The 19368-nt window shown below is 40.9% G+C and overlaps 2 protein-coding genes across 9 annotated transcripts in view; one reads left to right on the top strand and one right to left on the bottom strand.

The window, feature by feature from the left end:
- Nucleotides 1–3126, bottom strand: part of LOC106725918 — a 4195-nt gene extending 1069 nt beyond the window's left edge. Inside the window, exons 1-2 of the mRNA XM_014538808.1 lie at nt 3046–3126; nt 69–205 (exon numbers count right to left, since the gene is read on the bottom strand). Coding sequence (XP_014394294.1) covers nt 69–205; nt 3046–3126 — 218 coding nt within the window. The remainder of the gene's footprint in view (nt 1–68; nt 206–3045) is intronic.
- The window catches only part of PROX1 (prospero homeobox 1), a 64975-nt gene that overhangs the window by 1070 nt on the left and 44537 nt on the right, over nt 1–19368 (top strand). For 4 of the 8 annotated variants that reach the window (XM_014538769.1, XM_014538766.1, XM_014538770.1 and 1 more), the window contains exons 2-3: nt 7052–8843; nt 16747–16854. In XM_014538769.1, the coding sequence (XP_014394255.1) occupies nt 7119–8843; nt 16747–16854 (1833 nt within the window). In that variant the 5' untranslated portion in view covers nt 7052–7118. Of the gene's footprint in view, nt 1–136; nt 298–1195; nt 1215–1488; nt 1538–4626; nt 4695–7051; nt 8844–16746; nt 16855–19368 lie in introns of those variants that run through there. The other 4 variants (XM_014538767.1, XM_005865155.2, XM_014538768.1 and 1 more) reach the window with 4 other exon arrangements.

Raw genomic sequence — 19368 nt, 5'->3', positions numbered from 1 at the left:
AGGGAGGGGGCGGCAGGGTGGGGGGGGTGGGCCTGAGGGTGGGCGGCGGGGTTGAGGGGAGACATCACCCAAAGTCCAGTTTAGCGAGTTGTTGGTTGCAGTGCTGTGCCGGCCAGTTACTCCTCCTGCTAAAGCTGAACGCCACCGGAGAGTGTGGGTTTGGGATGGGGGAGTAGGTTTTGAGAGACTGGAGGTCTCCCGCCCCCTTTCAGCTCTATGGGAGTGGAGTCCTCCAGGCCGATGGAGAAAAGGAGAAGGCAGGTGTAGGCGGTCGTCTTAAATAGCCCAAGGAGGCAGGTAGGAGTGTGACACTGCTGCTGTTCTTGGCAGTCCAGAACCCGACTCCGCCTGGGGGGGAGGCTGAGAACTCACCTGCTTGTTTTAATTTTTCCAAGAAGGTCTGTGTTGTCTCCTTGAGCTTATAAAAACAGACCAAGTACAGGATTACAGGATGGCCTTCTCTCAAAGTCAAGGCTGGAAGTTTCTTCTCTTGTTTCTCTCTCTCTCTCTCTCTCTCTCTCTCTCTCTCTCTCTCTCCTCTTCCACCTATACCCTCCCATTAAAATAAAAAAAAATCCCTTTCCTAAACTAGGTAGGCAGAGGTCTGTTAGCAGAATGCGCATGAGCAGGGCCTGACAGGTGTGTTATGTCAAGAAAGACAGGTGCAAATTTCCTCTGTGTCTGTGTGTGTCTGTGCAGTTCCAGACCACAATGCGTGCCCCGGGGTTGTAGAGATTTATGAATTTATGGTTGCCCTGGTTAATAGGATTGTCCAGGCTAATGGGAATGGGCTGTTGTTATGTTTTGAGCCCTTGCCATGTGAGTTCTTTGGTTGGGGGTAGGGGACACGTTCGTGTGTGTGTGTGTGTGTGTGTGTGTGTGTGTGTGTGTGTGTGTTTATTTTTCTTAAGGATGTTGGCAGGCAGGCGGCTGCTGAGGCTGTGTCTCAGGCTTCTGTCTGCCAGGCGGCTGAAAGTACCCCCACTTCAGGCAGCAGGTGGAGGGAGATTGACTTTCCCTTCGCTTCCGTCCAGTGTATGTCTGTCTCCCAGGTCTGTGGAGGGAGGGGGTGGGAGCTGTCTTTTGTGTGTGTGTGTTTTGGACAGCCGTGGGTGATGTGTGTAACTGCCAAGAATACCAAAGTCAGTTTGGAAGTGTTACTGTTGTGAAAGCTTATCTTTTTAGTGTGCTTTCTCCCTGCCCAGAAAGAATAGGTATGTGCATGAACTCTTTCAAGTCATATGTTAAATATTCTCATAAAGTAGAATGAGCCTGTCATTGTACCAGACATGTGCCAGATGTCCTAGTTATTACTTTGATGGGGAAGGGAAATCTCAAGTACGTGAGAGGTAACTGCTTTTCTGTTGGATGCAAGATGCGGGCAGTCAGTTCTATGAAGAGTTCCTTACAAGAACTTCTGAGTATTTTCAAAATGAAATGGGCTGTACGTGGTGAGGAAGTCAAAGGGGAGTATTTGGGTTAACCTGTCCATGCAACATAACATGGCTATGTTTATGTAATGGTAACACAGACGAAGGTAAGGACTGTGTCTTAATGCGTGAGGGAAGATGTTGAGAATTCAATGTAAGCACTGTATCTGGATTCTTAATACTTGATCTTTACATTTTTTTCTTTACACAGGTTACTACTTGAGTTGCATAGAATTAGGTTGGATGGTGGATGGTTTTTGTTGGTTTTGTTGCTTGGGCGATGCTCATTGTTTCATGAAAATGAGATAATGTGTGCCATTTATTCTTTAGACTTAAACATCAAAGTTTCCCTCCAATACTTTCCTTGGATGGTTTTGAAGTTCTTTCATAATTAAAATGTCCTCTATGGATATGTTCTGCTTATTTTTAATAGGGGTTATCTGTGCTTGGCACTTATTGATATTTTTATGTGTCCATTATGCAGAATTCTGTTTAGTTTAATCACCACCTTGTGGGGAAAAAGTCACGCATACATAACATGCATCTTTGTTCCCACTTTATTCATTTCCTAGCATCGGCCCTCTACAAGTGGCACTTGCGATCTTAAAACATAAGGTAGCTGCCAGGTTGGCTGTTTATTTGTTCAAAGTGCAAATAGGCCTTTTCCCCTGAATTTCTTGTATCATTTCGGGAATTATCTTGCATTTGCAACTTATTATATAAGAAATGTTTTAGGTTCAGGATTAACAAAAGAAATTATAAAATGTTACTGATTTCATAATATGAAGATGGATTGTGCATGCTATGTTGTTATAGGATTCTAATTAAGTACCTGTATAAATTGGAAAGGACATATACACAAGGAATTTCTCAAATCTTATTGCCTAGTGTATTCTAAAGCTTCGGAGGACATTTAGAGTATTTTAAATTTCAACAGAAAGAAAAAAATGTGTCTTTTCTTGAGATTACTTCTCACTCTGATTTACTAACTCAGTGAATTATTACTCTTTAAATAAGTAGAAATAAATATTTTAGGCATGTCTCAGAAAATGTTCTGTGTTCACTTTGCTGGTGAAAAATGTATGGAATTTTTGATAGGATGGAGGAATTTTAAATGAAATGGTTATGATTTGAGAACTCTATGATGATAGGAAATTTTAAAATCTGATAGAAGGTTTTGACAATGCAATCTCAGTTCATTGGAATATTAACTTACGTCAAGTGAGTTCTTCAGAATAAACATAAAAGGTTTTCTTAACCTGCTAGTAGGTAGAAACACCTCCAAAGGAAAAGTTGCTAATTAGCCAAAATGAAGGGGACAGTGAAGGGACAGCTTAGAGATTTGGGGGAAGGCGGAAGCTAGCTAAATCAAATCATCAGATTTCCCCCCCTTTGAATTACTGATTTCCAGATTAATTTATTAATGATATTCCATTTGAAATTTCATAACCAGATTGATCCAAGTAGATGAGGGGCCCATTCAAAGGTTGTTTTCTAAAAGAAGCAAAGTGTAAGCTTGAGCAATTTCTTAAAAAATTTTTTTTATCAATGAAGACAGATAATCTAAAGAATCCAAACAGGAAACCATGCCAACCTTAAAATTCCCCTGCCTCACAAGAGATTTGTCTGAACTATCTGGATAATTACTGTAGTGAAACACGTCTTTGTCCAGAATAAGGACTCCAGGTAGAAGCATAAAAGTTGCACTCCCCTCCCCCAAAATAAGTTCTTGATTAAAGTCAGAGCACTTTACCACTTTCTACTTCACACTAGAGTGTTCCTTAGAAATTCTTCACAGAAAATTCTTCTCTGCTAACATTAAGTCATCAGCTTCCTTAGGATTATGTTAAATAGAATGTCAGATCACTCCAATTTTAATTAAGAATCTTTTGGAGTAATTAAAATCAGACCTGATTATACCTGGATATTTATTCTTATATTTTACTAGAAGGAATCTGCTATGCTAAGATATCCGTTGCATAGGAATTATTAGAGCATTTGTGCCAAATGGTACAACAAAAATATTTAATAGTGAAAAATATTCTCTATAGATGTTCACCTTAATTAAAGAGGAGTTTACAGGAGTAGATTATGTAGATCTAATCAATAATACATTTGAGTTCAAATTCAACATCAGTAATATTCTGCATACTGGCTGATACTTATGTTCACCCCTGCTGAACAGGAGGTTTCAGGTTGCCTGGTTAAACTTAAAATTAATGTTAAAATTAAAATACAAGATGACAATAATGCTGGGGAAAATAGAAGGTAGCAGGAAAATAGGAAGACCAAACATGAGATGGATTAGCTCCATAAAGAAGCCATAGGCAGGAGTCTACAGAAGCTGTGCAGGGCTGTTGAGGACTGAACATTTCGGTCATCACTCATTCATAGGGTCTCCAAGAGTTGGAGCCGACTTAACGGTACATACCACACACATGAATCAATAATAATTGTAGCTGAGACATTGTGGCTTAGTACATATGTTGAAAAATAAAGGACTTTTAAAAATATTAATGGACAGGACAATATCAGTGATAAAGTCATTCTATAGCATTCTCTAAATTCTGAATTGGGAAGTTGTGGAAGTGCTTTGAAAGTATTTTCAAGTGATTTAATTTACATTATGCTCATTTAACTGTGTTTCTTATGTGGTAAATGTGTGTGTGTGTGTGTGTGTGTGTGTGTGCGCATGTGTGTATATATATATATCCTGTTTATGAAACGTTATGCTAGTAAAATACTGTGTCAACTAGTTATAATTATTTAATCTTGCCCATAGCCTCCATAGGTTATAAACCTAAAGTGCACTAGTACAATTATTTCTAAGTTTAGGTCCAAGCTATATGGAGAGACATATTTCCTCTATTAATATAATCCCTTGTCTTGCTCGATTATATAATTTTTACCATTTGTTTCATCCTATTTATTACGTCTCAGCTGGATATCGTACAACAGGACCTAAAAGTAATTAAATTCTCTTAGCACACAACAGAAACGGATCGTTATTTAGTCTAAAAACGCTGACTGGTTGAAAGAGAAATGCAAAAAGACAGAGTAGTTTGGTGAATTTGGAGGAAGTTACAGGTTAGCTTTTCCTTAAAAGATCCAACAAGCATGTTTACCACTCTTCTCCACTGAAGACGAGAATATCATTTCTTTCCACCTTAGGAAAAGCACAGCCCTCCTCTGGGCTCTGGCATGAGGCAGGGGTGCAGCTGTTGAGACCTAGGCTCGAGGAGAGGAAGTGCAGTTGACTCCAAGGTAAATGGCAGCTGGGAAAGGAAGGATGCCTGGGGATGACCTTGTGCTCATCTCTTCCACAGCCTGTCACTTCTGAGCCTCTGGTGCAGAGGTGCTCTTCCCAGAGCAAGGATGGGGAGGGGCAAAATCCCGTTGGGGTGTGAAGGTGAACGGGGAGAAAAACACTGCAGAAAGTTGGGTCCGTGTGTTGATTGGAGATCCGTGTGCTTTTCAGGTGATGTTAAAGAGAAAAGGATTTGCACACAAAAAGAAAAGAAGTAAATTTTTAAAAATAATGGCAATGAGCTCTACTTTTAGAAAGCTGATCTGCATGCAGAAAAGACCTCTCCCTCAATATGCAAGTCTTTCTGAGAAATAATTCATCTTTTTTCTTGTTTGTCTCAGTCCTCCTTTTTCCTCCCACCTGACAGCTCCACCGGATTTATCAGATCTAACGTGTTAGTGAGAGACCTGTCATTGCATCTTTGTATTTCTGAAACCAATTTTATTAGTAATGTGTGAGGAGTCCGATTATTCCAAATTTGACGTTGAACTCAGTATTGAAGTTATTAAGGCTTGTTTCCATGCTAAATTCAGGAAATTTTATCTTGAGGCATATAAAAAGTATTTTATTCTCAACCACACAAATATGTATGTGTATATACATATTTATATACATAAACACATATATGTATACACACACATATATGAAGAGGCATCATACTGCTTTCACGATATTCTAAAACAGGCTCTTTTAAAATGTTGTAGCTTCATACAGAAACCAGAAGCCAGGTCTGCATGATGAAATCTTTCTTGCTTTAAAAAAAAAAATACATGCTGCCATCTAAGCATTGAGCATTTTCTTGATTTTTACAGGCTATTTCATGCTGAAATCATGCCTATTTGCATGGATAGTCATTCTTTAAAACTAGCCACAGATGCAGTCCTAGGGAGCACGTAGATGTTTTCACAGGTGAACCGAAAGAGATGGGAGCGGTTCCAAGCACTCCGCACGCTGCCTTTGGCAATGGACCCTGTTATTGTGAAGATGTGCTCTGTTAAGCAAACGTGAAGTTTAATATTAGATCAACCCTGGGTGAAAAAAATATTCTCATTTTCTCCATAAAATGTTAATTGTAAGCAAAAAAAGATGTGACATCTTACATTTATGCCAGATTTGGGGTTAGCATCACTAGTTAATAAGTCACAAAATATGTCAACTACCTTTTATAAAATGCAAGGAGGGATCTTCTCTTTTTTACGTTGTGTTCCCAAGAAACAATGGAAGTTCGAATGCAGAGAAGGTATTTCCTTTCTCACATATATTGGAGTGATGTTATTTTCTTTCTTCTTTATACATCTCTTTTTTTTTTTGGTCTTAAATATATTTCTGTGTGTTTTTTCTTAAATCCAGCATATGAAATAAGATTCACAAGTGGTGTATGTTAAAGAGTTTCTTTAAGCATGGGAAGTATCATTGTGGCAGATTTTAACAGAAGAAAACTAGTCCTGAAGATATATTTATCCTTGCCTAATTCAATTTATTGATTTCTAAAATGTAACAACGTCGTTCTTTTGCAGTGAGTTCGACTTGATAATAATTTAAGTAATCAGAAGGGCATCATGAAAATTTATAAATAGTCTCATACTTACATTAAAAAACCCAAAAGATACCATCTTCAAAAGTGATTTTACTAATAAAAATGCATCTCTATGCTAAATAAGCAGACTTGTAATAGGAGTATTTTTGCCATGATTTCAATGTGAAATTGACCATTTATGTTGGAAAGATGCTGATGGGGCTCCACTCATTTCATTTCACATTTGACAAAAATATTTTAAAATTTGGTAATAAAGGGTGTGTTTTAAATATTTGCATTTACTTTAGTGTTCTTTTCATAGCCTTAAAAATCACAATAATTTTAATGCAGAAATGGAATTTTGCATCCCAATTTCACACAGCCTCAAAATTTAATCCTATTTCTTAAGTATAGCCCACTTTCATCTTCTTTTGTAATGTGAATCTGAATGCCCAAAATTTAATCAATTGCTTGTCAGAGGCTGTGTACTTATAATCTACTATTTCTTCTGACGATAAACAGTATCATTTTAGGCATTTGTGAAAGAGAATCATATTACTGCTGCTTAAGCAGTTTTTGCTTTTTTTTTTTTTTTTAATCTTAATCCATCTTAAACCAGTGGAGCAGAAATATTTAAAAATGTTTCATTTCAAGCAGAGTGCATAATAAATTGCAATAATTGTAATGTGCCATAAATCCCAGAGCCTATGCATTTTGTATTTGATTCAGGATTGAGGTCAGGAAATTTGGAGAAATTTAAAGAAAATGATTCATCAGTCCTTTTGTTCTGTTGGCCAGGGTCCCGGGATTCTTGAGCTGTGCCCAGCTGACGAGCTTTTGAAGATGGCACAATAACTGCCCAGTGATGCCTGACCATGACAGCACAGCCCTCTTAAGCCGGCAGACCAAGAGGAGAAGAGTTGACATTGGAGTGAAAAGGACGGTAGGGACAGCATCTGCATTTTTTGCTAAGGCGAGAGCCACGTTTTTTAGTGCCATGAATCCCCAAGGTTCCGAGCAGGATGTTGAGTATTCAGTGGTGCAGCATGCAGATGGGGAGAAGTCAAATGTGCTCCGCAAGCTGCTGAAGAGGGCGAACTCGTATGAAGATGCCATGATGCCTTTTCCAGGAGCAACCATAATTTCCCAGCTGTTGAAAAATAACATGAACAAAAATGGTGGCACGGAGCCCAGTTTCCAAGCCAGCGGTCTCTCTAGCACAGGCTCCGAAGTACATCAGGAGGATATATGCAGCAACTCTTCAAGAGACAGCCCCCCAGAGTGTCTTTCCCCCTTTGGCAGGCCTACTATGAGCCAGTTTGATATGGATCGCTTATGTGATGAGCACCTGAGAGCAAAGCGCGCCCGGGTTGAGAATATCATTCGGGGTATGAGCCATTCCCCCAGTGTGGCGTTAAGGGGCAATGAAAATGAAAGAGAGATGGCCCCGCAGTCTGTGAGTCCCCGAGAAAGTTACAGAGAAAACAAACGCAAGCAGAAGCTGCCCCAGCAGCAGCAACAGAGTTTCCAGCAGCTGGTTTCAGCCCGAAAAGAACAGAAGCGAGAGGAGCGCCGACAGCTGAAACAGCAGCTGGAGGACATGCAGAAACAGCTGCGCCAGCTGCAGGAAAAGTTCTACCAAATCTATGACAGCACTGATTCTGAAAATGATGAAGATGGTAACCTGTCTGAAGACAGCATGCGCTCCGAGATGCTGGATGCCCGGGCCCAGGACTCCGTAGGGAGGTCAGATAATGAGATGTGCGAGCTAGACCCAGGACAGTTCATTGACCGAGCCCGAGCCCTGATCAGGGAGCAGGAAATGGCTGAAAACAAGCCCAAGCGAGAAGGCAACAACAAAGAGAGAGACCACGGGCCAAACTCCTTACAACCAGAAGGCAAACATTTGGCCGAGACCTTGAAACAGGAACTGAACTCTGCCATGTCGCAAGTTGTGGACACTGTGGTCAAAGTCTTTTCGGCCAAACCCTCCCGCCAGGTTCCTCAGGTCTTCCCCCCTCTCCAGATCCCCCAGGCCAGATTCGCAGTCAACGGGGAAAACCACAATTTCCACACCGCCAACCAGCGCCTGCAGTGCTTTGGCGACGTCATCATTCCGAACCCCCTGGACACCTTTGGCAACGTGCAGATGCCCAGTTCCACAGACCAGACAGAAGCGCTGCCCCTGGTGGTCCGCAAAAACTCATCTGACCAGTCTGCCTCCGGCCCTCCCACCGGCGGCCACCACCAGCCCCTGCACCAGTCACCTCTCTCTGCCACTGCAGGCTTCACCACATCCACCTTCCGCCACCCCTTCCCCCTGCCCTTGATGGCCTACCCATTTCAGGGTCCATTAGGTGCTCCCTCTGGCTCCTTCTCGGGAAAAGACAGAGTGTCTCCTGAATCCTTGGACTTAACCAGGGAGACGACGAGTCTGAGGACCAAGATGTCATCCCACCATCTGAGCCACCACCCTTGTTCACCAGCACACCCACCCAGCACGGCGGAAGGGCTCTCCTTGTCCCTCATCAAGTCCGAGTGTGGCGATCTTCAAGACATGTCCGAAATCTCACCTTATTCGGGAAGTGCAATATCCTTTTATTTTCCCCTCAAGGAAAACCAAACAAAACAAGGGCTTCCCAAAGGGTCAGGTTTACAGCATATGTAGAATAACGTAGGTTAGCATCTTCTTAAGAATTCAATCTTTCCTGTTCCTCAAAGTAATATGCTTTTATCAACAGGCCTGTGGCACTTCTAATGGCACAAAACCTCCCCACTAAACCAACATCTTTGCAATTTTTACAAGTTGTGAACTGCCCCAAAGAGCTGGTATTTAATATATGCATTATCAGCAGTGTCTTTCTGCTGTTCTCCCTGTATTCTCTTCTTACCCTTTTAAAATTTTTTTACTTATTTATTTTAAATAAAATTTACTTATTTATTTTGATATTTTTATTGATTTCGGAGAGGAAGGGAGAGATAGAAACAGCAATGATGAGAGATAACCATCGATCAGCTGCCTCCTACACACCCCACACTGGGCATCGAGCCTGCAACCAGGGCATGTGCCCTGACTGGGAATTGAATCATGACCTCCTGCTTAACCACTGAGCCATACCTGCTGAGCTTAATATTTTTATTATTGATTTCAGAGAGGAAGGGAGAGGGGAGAGATAGAAACATCAATGATGAGAGAGAATCATTGATTGGCTGCCTCCTGCATGCCCCCTACTGGGGATCGAGCCTGCAACCCTGGCATGTGCCCTTGACCTGGGACCCTATAGTCCGCAGGCCGATGCTCTATCCGCTGAGCCAAACCAGCTGGGCTACCCTTTTTTTTTTTTAAAGAGTAAAATCAGAGATAGAAAAATATCTCATTGTGATATTGAATTCTATCAGAGATACAATTTTTAGGAGATGGTAAGTTTCATAATGGAGTGAAAAGTCAGTTTTAGATCCCAGATGCCATAAGAATTCTCCCTTGAAGCCCTGAACAGGCTCCTGGGCCCTTTAAAGAAGGCTTGATTCAGTCTGATGAAGAGCACTGTGCTGGTGGGAGGAAGAGGGATGTGGGAGGGGAGGTGGATTCTCCCTTTAATCCTGAAGTGAGACGTGGTTTTTTTAAAGGAAATACACAGGTACTGATTTATTCCGACGGCATCGGTCTCTCGTTCACCAAGGTCTGTTCTTTGGGGCTGGTGCAGCTGCCTCCCATGCATGATTAACCTCTGTTCAGCCATACACAGAAATCTTTTGTCCTAACATACACAAAGCAAATTATTTTGGAAAGCGAGAGAGCACAATTAAATATAAAACTCAAGCTGTATTCGACTTAAAAATGGCTCTTTTTATGACTCTTTTTATTTTGAACCTGACTTTGATGTAGAGATGCCAGTTATATATTTTATTGGTTCTGTCCTGCACTCTGGCTATTTTTAATTGATGATTTTTCTCTCTCTCTCTGTAAATTGGTCCTTGCAGTAAATTCTTAAGAATCTTGTGGTCATGGGTGTTCTGGGGTTGTAGACTAGTAGCTTTGGGGGGCAGGTCAGGCATGTTTCTCTTATAATAAATTGCCATATGGATATAAAATTTAGCAATAAAGTTGGCTGTTGCTAAATTAAGGATTTTGAGCAATTGTCTTGATGACTAGAAATTGACATTTTAGTATGTAAACCCACTCAAGAGGCTGCCACTTGAATGCAAAGTCCCAGCTCTGGTGGAAATGTGTTTTCTCAGGTAGTGAAGGTCGTCCTTCCAGCTAAATCTTAGGATACTGGGGAAGATTTCTGATAAGGCGAGTGGGAGCCACTAGTAGGAGACCCACTTGGGCAGTTAACAGAGTCTCTTTCCATGGTGAGGAAGAAGAGAATCATGTCATGAGAGAAAGCGAGAGAAAGATGTTGAGGACCTAGCTTTATAAATAGAAACTGAGTCTTTGGTTTCAGATTTAACTTCTACCATTCAAAGACTTAAAATCGAACCCATTGGTCATGAATCAAAGCTGTGCCAAGCACCATACCAGGCAATAAACAATCAGAATGATTGGATTATAGCTATTGGTGATGAGAAAGGCAAAGTAAGAAGACACAAGGACTGGAATTTTTTTTTTTTTTTTTTACCCTTTGTAGGAAGAGCATCTTCCAAAGTTCATACCAGGCTACTGTCCAAAGCTAGACCCCATCTCTTCAGAGATCCTCTAGTTCATTTGAAGCCAATAGTAGTGATGGTGGGTTCTCTCTCTCTGTCTCTGAAACACACACACACACACACACACACACACACAGACACACCCCAGAAAGGGACATGCCTATTTTGGTGAATATTTGAATCCAGGTTTCAAAGTCTTGTAAAGTCCATATTAAACTCTTTAACTCAAGATGCCTGTTTATGGTGGTTTGTTTGTTTTTAATTAGACTTTTCATTTATAACCAGATAATTTTCTGCTTTTGTTTTTTTTTTAAAGTAAGTTGGGTCTTCTAGAAAAAAAATATTTTTGATTGCTTTAAGTGTTGGCCATGCTCATTGTCTCACCCTCTCTAAATCTCCTGAGGAGTTTTAAGGATTTGAATGGGAAGAACTTCCTTTTATTTCTACACATATCAAAGGCTTTAAAGAGAATATAGTTGCTTTTTCTTCCGATGAATAACTTCTCCTCTCTCCTACCAATATAAGGTTCTGTTGAAGGATGGTGGTTCGGAAACACCTGTGTTCATATGAAATGTTAGTTGCTTTACCTGGAGGTGTTTCTTTCGTGTAGCTAAATAATTGGACCACTTGTTGCAAGTAATGATTACATTTCCCACCTTCTAGCTTTCTACCCTCTGCCTCTTTCTCTTTCCCCTCTACCACATCGCCCTTTTAACCATTTATCTCATTGATGCATTATTTCTTAGGAAGAAGATAGGCAAGCAACCTTTTCTTTTTAATATATTTTTACTGATTTCAGAGAGGAAGGGAGAGGGAGAGAGAGATAGAAACATCCATGATAAGAGAGAATCACTGATAAGCTGCCTCCTGCACCCCTCCCCCCACACACACACTTGGATTGAGCCTGCAACCTGGGTATGTGCCCTGAGTGGGAATCGAACCCTTGACCTCCTGGTTCATAGGTCAATGCTCAACCACTGAGCAACACTGGCCAGGCAAGCAACCTTTTCTATAGTCCACATAATTCTGAAGCCAGTGAGAATCTGCATGTTTGTTGGGAAACTGGACCCACTTTTCTCCTCTCTTCATCCTTGCATGGAAGCGAGTTCTTCCTCTGTGTGTAGGCAAAATTTTCAAGCATTTAGTTTAAAGAAATCTCTAGGAATCACACTGAGTGGTGTCTTACTTCAGTTGTATGGATGTAAGCACATATTTGAACCTGTAGTTACTCATGTTGAAAAGGTCAGTAGCAATGAGATGAAATGGTACCACTATAATCGTCCTTATTATGTTTTTATTTTCAGTTCACCTGTTTCCAAGTTGTGATGAATAATTTCTTAAGGAACAATTATTTCCTACTCAAAAGGGCATCATCTGTTTCTCTGAACAAAGTAGCTCAGACAAGAACTACTGAGAACACCAGCTTACCAGAGAAATCCACTTAAGTTCAGCACATTAAGCACATGTGTTCTAGGAGGGAGAACAGTACCTGGTTCTCCCTTCTAACAGAAAGGAAATGGTGAACGTGTGCATGTTCAACTGAATGTCAGTGCACCTGCTCACGTCTTGGGCATAAAAAATGTGTTCAGTATCTTTGCAAATGAATCTCTTTAATCAAATATTAAGTTTTATTCAAATTCCAAAAGAAACAGCCAGCCAATTGTTTTCCTCCGTGGTGTTCCTTGTCATTCATCCTCTTTGCATCTCAAGAAAAATAGCCTTGTTGAGGCCTCAAACATTTGCATGCACCCAATGAAAGCCCAGGAGGATCATAAGCCTTTAAGACGTGCAGGTGAAGACACACCCATTCTCTGTGCGGGCCCAGCTGTCCCTACTGGACTTTTAGGGAGAATGTTAACAATACTTGAAGAAGTTTCGAAAGGAACATTGTTTAATAGATTGAAATTAAAGTCTAACTGGAAAAGATGGATTAAAAATGAATTTCTAAGATGTGAAATAATCCATAGAAGTTGATCTTTTACATGTTTTGAAGCCTTATGGGACCATAGTAAATTTTGGTTATAGTTATTTTCGCTATAGGGAAGCATGCCCTGCCATTGTGAAGTAAAATGAAAAAATATTCATCTCCCGGTTATGTTGAGCTTCTTAGAGAAGCAACAACTTCATTGCTCTATCACTGTCACCAAGTGAGATCGTTTAGATCTTTGCTCCCCGTTTTAGGTTTCCCGGGGGACCAGTGTCAGGAATATAGCAAGTCAGAGCAGAAGGAGAAAGCTGAAATTCTTTGGGTTCCTAAGAGGTTTAGAAAATGTAGGTAAGCAGTCCCAATCCGTTTGGTTGGACATGCAGCTTGTAAAATCTCTAGCCACAATTCAGAGTGCAACTGGAAAAAGAGAATTTTCTTCCTCCTGCCTCCACAACCTATTATTCTCCCATTTGCCTTTTTGCTGCCTCCGCTGCTCCTCCCGCTGCTGCGTGTAGGTAAGGTTATATTGTGCTTGGTAAACAGACAACACACATTCTCAGGTTGTTTGAACACCGCTTTAGATTCAGCTGTAGCACTCTACTTCTCTGATCTTTTATATTCCCCAGCAGATGTCTTTCATTAATTTATGGATTTATCATCTTTTCTTTTCCCCCTTTTTCTTTTCTTTTTTTTTTTTTTTACACCTGGCAGCTGTCTCAAGTTTCAGCAGTTATTGTCTATTTTGCATTACACATAGAATTGAATGTCATCTGTCTTCACAAAGCTATGGCTAAGAGAATTGAGGCAAAGCCACATGAGCTGCCTGGACAGATCTTGTTTGCGTTCCATCCCCCCTTCCCCTGCCCCCCCTTTACCTCCTTAATATTTATTTGTGCTCATTTTCTTTCCTGGCCTTGAATGGAGCTTAGCTCGTGTTCAGTACAGCTGTATGTTTACTGAATCTATTCCATCATGAGTCATTGTGCGTGTGTAAGTATCCTGGAAACAGCTAGTGCTTTCTTGGAAGAACAGTTGCTTTTCAGCACAAGCACTTAAAAGGGAAATTAACCAATTGGTCAGTTCAGATTTATTTTGAGGAGGCAAAAAAAGGATTATCTAACTGTTGGCTTTTAAAGGTTTCATTAGCTATTTTTAATAGTTTATTAGAAACATCTATTTTATGGGAATTTTATCTCAATTACACGATGGGCGAGAGAGAAAGATTTATTCTGTGTTCCATTTCAACCGATCGATTCCAAGTATTACCAACAGGAAGCGTTTCAAAGCAAAAACAGACTTGAGAAATCAAATCAGAATAATTTTTTTTTTCATGAAATAAAAGCCTCTGCGTCCCCATCAAAATAAGATGGGAGTTGGCTTGTCTTTTAAATAAAAAGAACGAAACCATCTTTTAGCAAAATATAAATGTGTGGAAAGCTTCGGGAAGTTTCCGTGGCTCGCTAACCCTCTGGGAACCACAGCAAAACAATTTGTTTTGTATGAGGCCGCACTGTGAAAGATTTGGGGCTTTTCCCCCACTAAGAGTTAAATGTTCGAGGTTGTTTTAATGTAACTGTCTGAAAAAAAAAAAAAGATTAGAAAAAAGGATTATCTAACTGTTGGCTTTTAAAGGTTTCATTAGCTATTTTTAATAGTTTATTAGAAACATCTATTTTATGGGAATTTTATCTCAATTACACGATGGGCGAGAGAGAAAGATTTATTCTGTGTTCCATTTCAACCGATCAATTCCAAGTATTACCAACAGGAAACGTTTCAAAGCAAAAACAGACTTGAGAAATCAAATCAGAATAATTTTTTTTTTCATGAAATAAAAGCCTCTGCGTCCCCATCAAAATAAGATGGGAGTTGGCTTGTCTTTTAAATAAAAAGAACGAAACCATCTTTTAGCAAAATATAAATGTGTGGAAAGCTTCGGGAAGTTTCCGTGGCTCGCTAACCCTCTGGGAACCACAGCAAAACAATTTGTTTTGTATGAGGCCGCACTGTGAAAGATTTGGGGCTTTTCCCCCACTAAGAGTTAAATGTTCGAGGTTGTTTTAATGTAACTGTCTGAAAAAAAAAAAAAAGATTAGAACCCAGATCTGAGAATGTTTGTCGAAGTTTGGACTCGCCTAAAACTCTTATCGTGAGGCAATAGGAGACAGCTTGCAACTATTATTTCACTTATCCATCTGGACAGATGGCCCTGAAGTAGGCTGTGCTCCTTTAGTCTTCTCTATCTGTCTAATGGAGGTTACTGGAGGGCCTTTCAGCTCTCTCCTTGGCACAAAAAGTATGTCAGTCATAAATTATCGTCTTTGTAATCATTAAGGATCTCCAACAAAAACACAAGTTCAGTTAAGCTGCTTTGGCTTACAGATCTAAAAATCAAAATTTCTTGCTTCGGTGTTTATTTTCAGTGGAGCAAAATAAAGCCCAATATTTAACTCTTCTGTTTACCAACCAAGGTGATCTTTCGCACAATTTGCATGATATTAAAGGGAATGCTAATCACCTTCTCAGCAGAATATTTGGCTAAACACCCTGTTAGAAGTAGTCAAGAGCTTATCAATATTAATTTGAGTCTGCTTCTGTAGTAGTAACTTTCTGGTTTCCCTCTGTTCTGAAAGATTGCTCGCGCTGTGCTTGAGGGAGGTCATTTGGAAACCTTTCCCTTTCCTAAATATCTGTGCGTATTTGACCTTTTTTGCATAAGGTGTGAAATTTCTGTTGGATAGGAAATCTCTCTCTCTCTCTCTCTCTCTCTCTCTCTCACACACACACACACACACACGCACACACGCACACACGCACGCACATTTTCTTTTTTCCTAATTTTTACCAGACTCTCTTTTAAGAGAAAAATCCTTAGAGAAGCTTCTAGGAAGGACCCTTAATTGACCTTGTGGGGGACCACATTGATTTTCTCCACGTGCATCTTCATTTCTGATAAATTATAAAGCCATTAATTTGCTGAGGAAATGGCAGGGCCAGGCTGCGGCACAGATGTGACCAGGGCCGCCCCAGCTCCGAGTGTGCGGAGTGGTGCCAAGAATCCGGGCGAGAATCAGGAAGCCTGGATTGTTATGGTTAGCCTCACATTCTCTCGGGAACTGTTTTAGTTGCTGCTGTTTACAGATCTAAAAGGTAATGATGTTTCCAGATAAATAGGCCTTCTTATTTGGGGTAAGTGGCCATTTATTGATCCGCTAACCCACCGTTATTGATTTGTTAGCCCCAACCACTGCGCTACTCTCCAAGGAGTTAACTACAAATCCGGGAGAGGCAAATTGTACTTGGTCTTGGATCGTTGCTTTAACAAAAGCGACACTCCCTCTCCTCATTCTCTCTGTGCCAAAAGGACCCCTTCCCAAATTTAGCTATTATTTAAAAGGGAACAATTAAAAGGATACAATAATAAGATAGGAAGAAAGTGAGTCAAGACGCTCCATTACATTAGCGCTGAAAGGTAAAACGCGAAGCTTGCCTAACTGTTCAAAATAAATGCCTTTTGTGTTTTCATGCACATTAGGATAATAATTTGATGTAAACGGCAGAGTGTGGAGAGAAGAATAAACAGAACCATAATTGTGGAGAAGAAAAAAAAACTCTCACGATAAGAGTTGTGTAGCACGTGTTGGGTGCATTTGTCTCCTTAGCAACAAGTGAACGTATAGAGAGAGGGGCTCTGTTTTGCCACCCTCACCACAAAGTAGCCAAGATTCTGCAACTGAATTGTGCATCCTCGCCGTGACATTTGGCAATTTGTGACAGGCACTGGGCAGTTGGAGCAAGCGGCAGCAAGTCAGGGATGGATTCCGCGGCTGCGTGGTGGGCCTCCAGACTCCCGGGGGTGGGAGGTGACCGGTCCCTGTGTTTAAAGCAATATTTTCCTTAACCAATTGCATCCTACATGCAGGAAGGATTGTCACCCAATCACTTGAAAAAAGCAAAGCTCATGTTCTTTTATACCCGTTACCCCAGCTCCAACATGCTGAAGACCTACTTCTCCGATGTAAAGGTAGGGACGTTTTGTGTTATTCATTTTTTCCCCCCAATTTCTGTGCATGTTATCATGATTTGAGCTTTGGGGAGTTAACGGAGCTGAGTGTGGAATCAGTTCATTGACACACCTGTGTTGTGTTGATTTAATGCACTTGTCCTTCTGTCTAAAGCTGGGCCAGGCAAAGCCGCCCCCTGGGCATGAAGACCACAGGACTGGTGTTAATAAGTCACATGGTTTCCATGGTAGTCGGGGAAACTTCGCCTCTGTCTTTATATGTCTTAGTAACTTCTTGGAAGAAATTTCAGCTGGTACTGAATGGATGTGCTTCAGGGGATTTTTTTTTTCCCTCCCCTCAGCAACAGTCGACTGTTTCTGTTTTATTTCTGTTTCCCCATATTTGTGCTTTTGAAAGCAAACTCTAGCACCTCTTTACTCCCCCACCCCCCCGCCGAAAAGGAGCGTACATTGAAATTCTCTATGCAGTAGCTGCTTAAAAACAAAAGTGATGATTGTCTCTTATTTACAACTTAATTTGTTGTTGATGTAGAGTACACTGAGCATAAGGAGAATGAATAAAGTGACAGATTCAGGACACATTATTCAAATGAGGATATGAAAGCTGTCGGCCCTACAGCTGCAGCCTTCCTCATTCTACAGAATATGGGGACCTCCTGGTTCTGTGTGTGTGTTTGTGTGTGTGTGTGGGGGGGCCTAAGTAATTGTTTGCATCAACTTGATGTTCTGTTAATCATCTGTAACTTTTTAAAACATAGATTGGGTTTTGATGATGATAATGGCACGCATGGTATCATTATCCAAGGATCTTGCTAAACATTACATTAGCTGAGATTAGTTTATTAGGGTTGGGTGCTTCCCTCCCCTCTCCCCACCCCAATATGTACAAGTTCTTATTTCTGCCATGGCGAGAATTCTCGAGCAGCCGAAATATGCTCATTCCTCCGCACTCCTCTCTGCATAGTGTTTTGTGCCCAATGCCCACGTTGCTTCATTGGCCCCCTTTTGCAGGCCAACTCATTTCAGTTTCCTTCACTGATGTTTTATTTGGCCTTATAAGAAAAGTTCTGTTTTCCCTCCTGTTTGCTTTGAGTTGTGTATCAACTTCAGGCTTTTATCTTTCTCCTTCCCTGGCCGAGCTCCTTAAGTGGAAGGCATGTTTCTCCTCAGTCAGTGCCAACAAACTGGGCAGGATGGGGAAGGCAGAGAAAGGCAGTAATAGGAATTACTTACACGGCTGAATAGGAATCATCCAGCGCACAAAAAGAGGCTGAGTGACACAGTAGGCCAGGAAAAGGGTTCGGACTTAGTGGGGGACCATCTTAACAGACAGGTGAAAGGGAATTTATCAGCTGGTTGAGGACCAACCAGCTTCTAGAGCAGCGGTTCTCAACCTGTGGGTCGCGACCCCTTTGGCTGTCGAACGACCCTTTCACAGGGGTCGCCTAAGACCATCCTGCATATCAGATATTTACAATGCGATTCATAACAATAGCAACATTACAGTTATGAAGTAGCAACGAAAACAATTTTATGGTTGGGTCACAACATGAGGAACTGTATTTAAAGGGCCAGAAGGTTGAGAACCACTGTTCTAGAGCCTAGTGGAACCTGGCAGAGTTCTTCCAGAGAATCATCCCAACACTTCAGTTCTAGAAGGGAAAAGTGTTAGTGTGCACACATGCATGTGTGTGTGTGTGCGTGTGTCCATGTGACCTCCTTCACTCCGTTTAGCGCGATGATTTGCAGTATTGTGATATATTCATGACAATACCTTATATTATTTATATGGTACCTTTCATCCAAAAGGAGGCTAAAGAGCTTTAGAAACTGCATGCATAGGGAGCACTCACCTACCATTGCAATGCAGACACCCGAGGGTAGGAAGCAGCAACCAGTCTGAGCCAGCAACACTACCCAACAGTAGATGTAAATAATTTAAACATTCCTGTGTGTGTGTGTGTGTGTGTGTGTGTGTGCGCGCGCACGCACCTCTAGTGGGGAAAGGGAAAGGGTTGGGGAGATTGTTGATCTGTAGCTTTATAAATGCTGTGCAATGTAAACCCACAAGAAATTGTTTCCATTCCTGTAGAATACATCCAGTAATTCAGCTTTCAAACAATCACTTACTCTATGTAAGTAACAATTGTAACAATTGAATATCGGGTCAATATTTTATTTAAAAAACACTAATATTCACAGTATAGATTCCTACCCATATTCTATCCATATTGGGAGAGAGGCTCTTACGGTATACATGAGTCTGATTAATTCTCCTAATGGAAGGGAAGCAGGGTATATCATGCAAAACAGAAAATCACTAAAGGTCATCTCTCTATATTTTTTTAATGAATCATACATTTTTCACTTTACTAATTATGTTGGTTTTTTTGTTTGTTTTTGGCAAGAAATGAATTTGTATTCCCTGGGCTTACACTATTGACAACAGAAAGTCATGTATAGGAAGGGAAAGGTAGTCCAGGCAAGGTGTTCCAGAAACTTTCTAGAAAACAA

This window comes from Myotis brandtii, unplaced genomic scaffold, assembly GCF_000412655.1.
Source record: "Myotis brandtii unplaced genomic scaffold, ASM41265v1 scaffold197, whole genome shotgun sequence".
In the NCBI taxonomy this organism is placed as follows: domain Eukaryota; kingdom Metazoa; phylum Chordata; class Mammalia; order Chiroptera; family Vespertilionidae; genus Myotis; species Myotis brandtii.
This window is presented reverse-complemented; position numbering and strand designations above follow the sequence as displayed.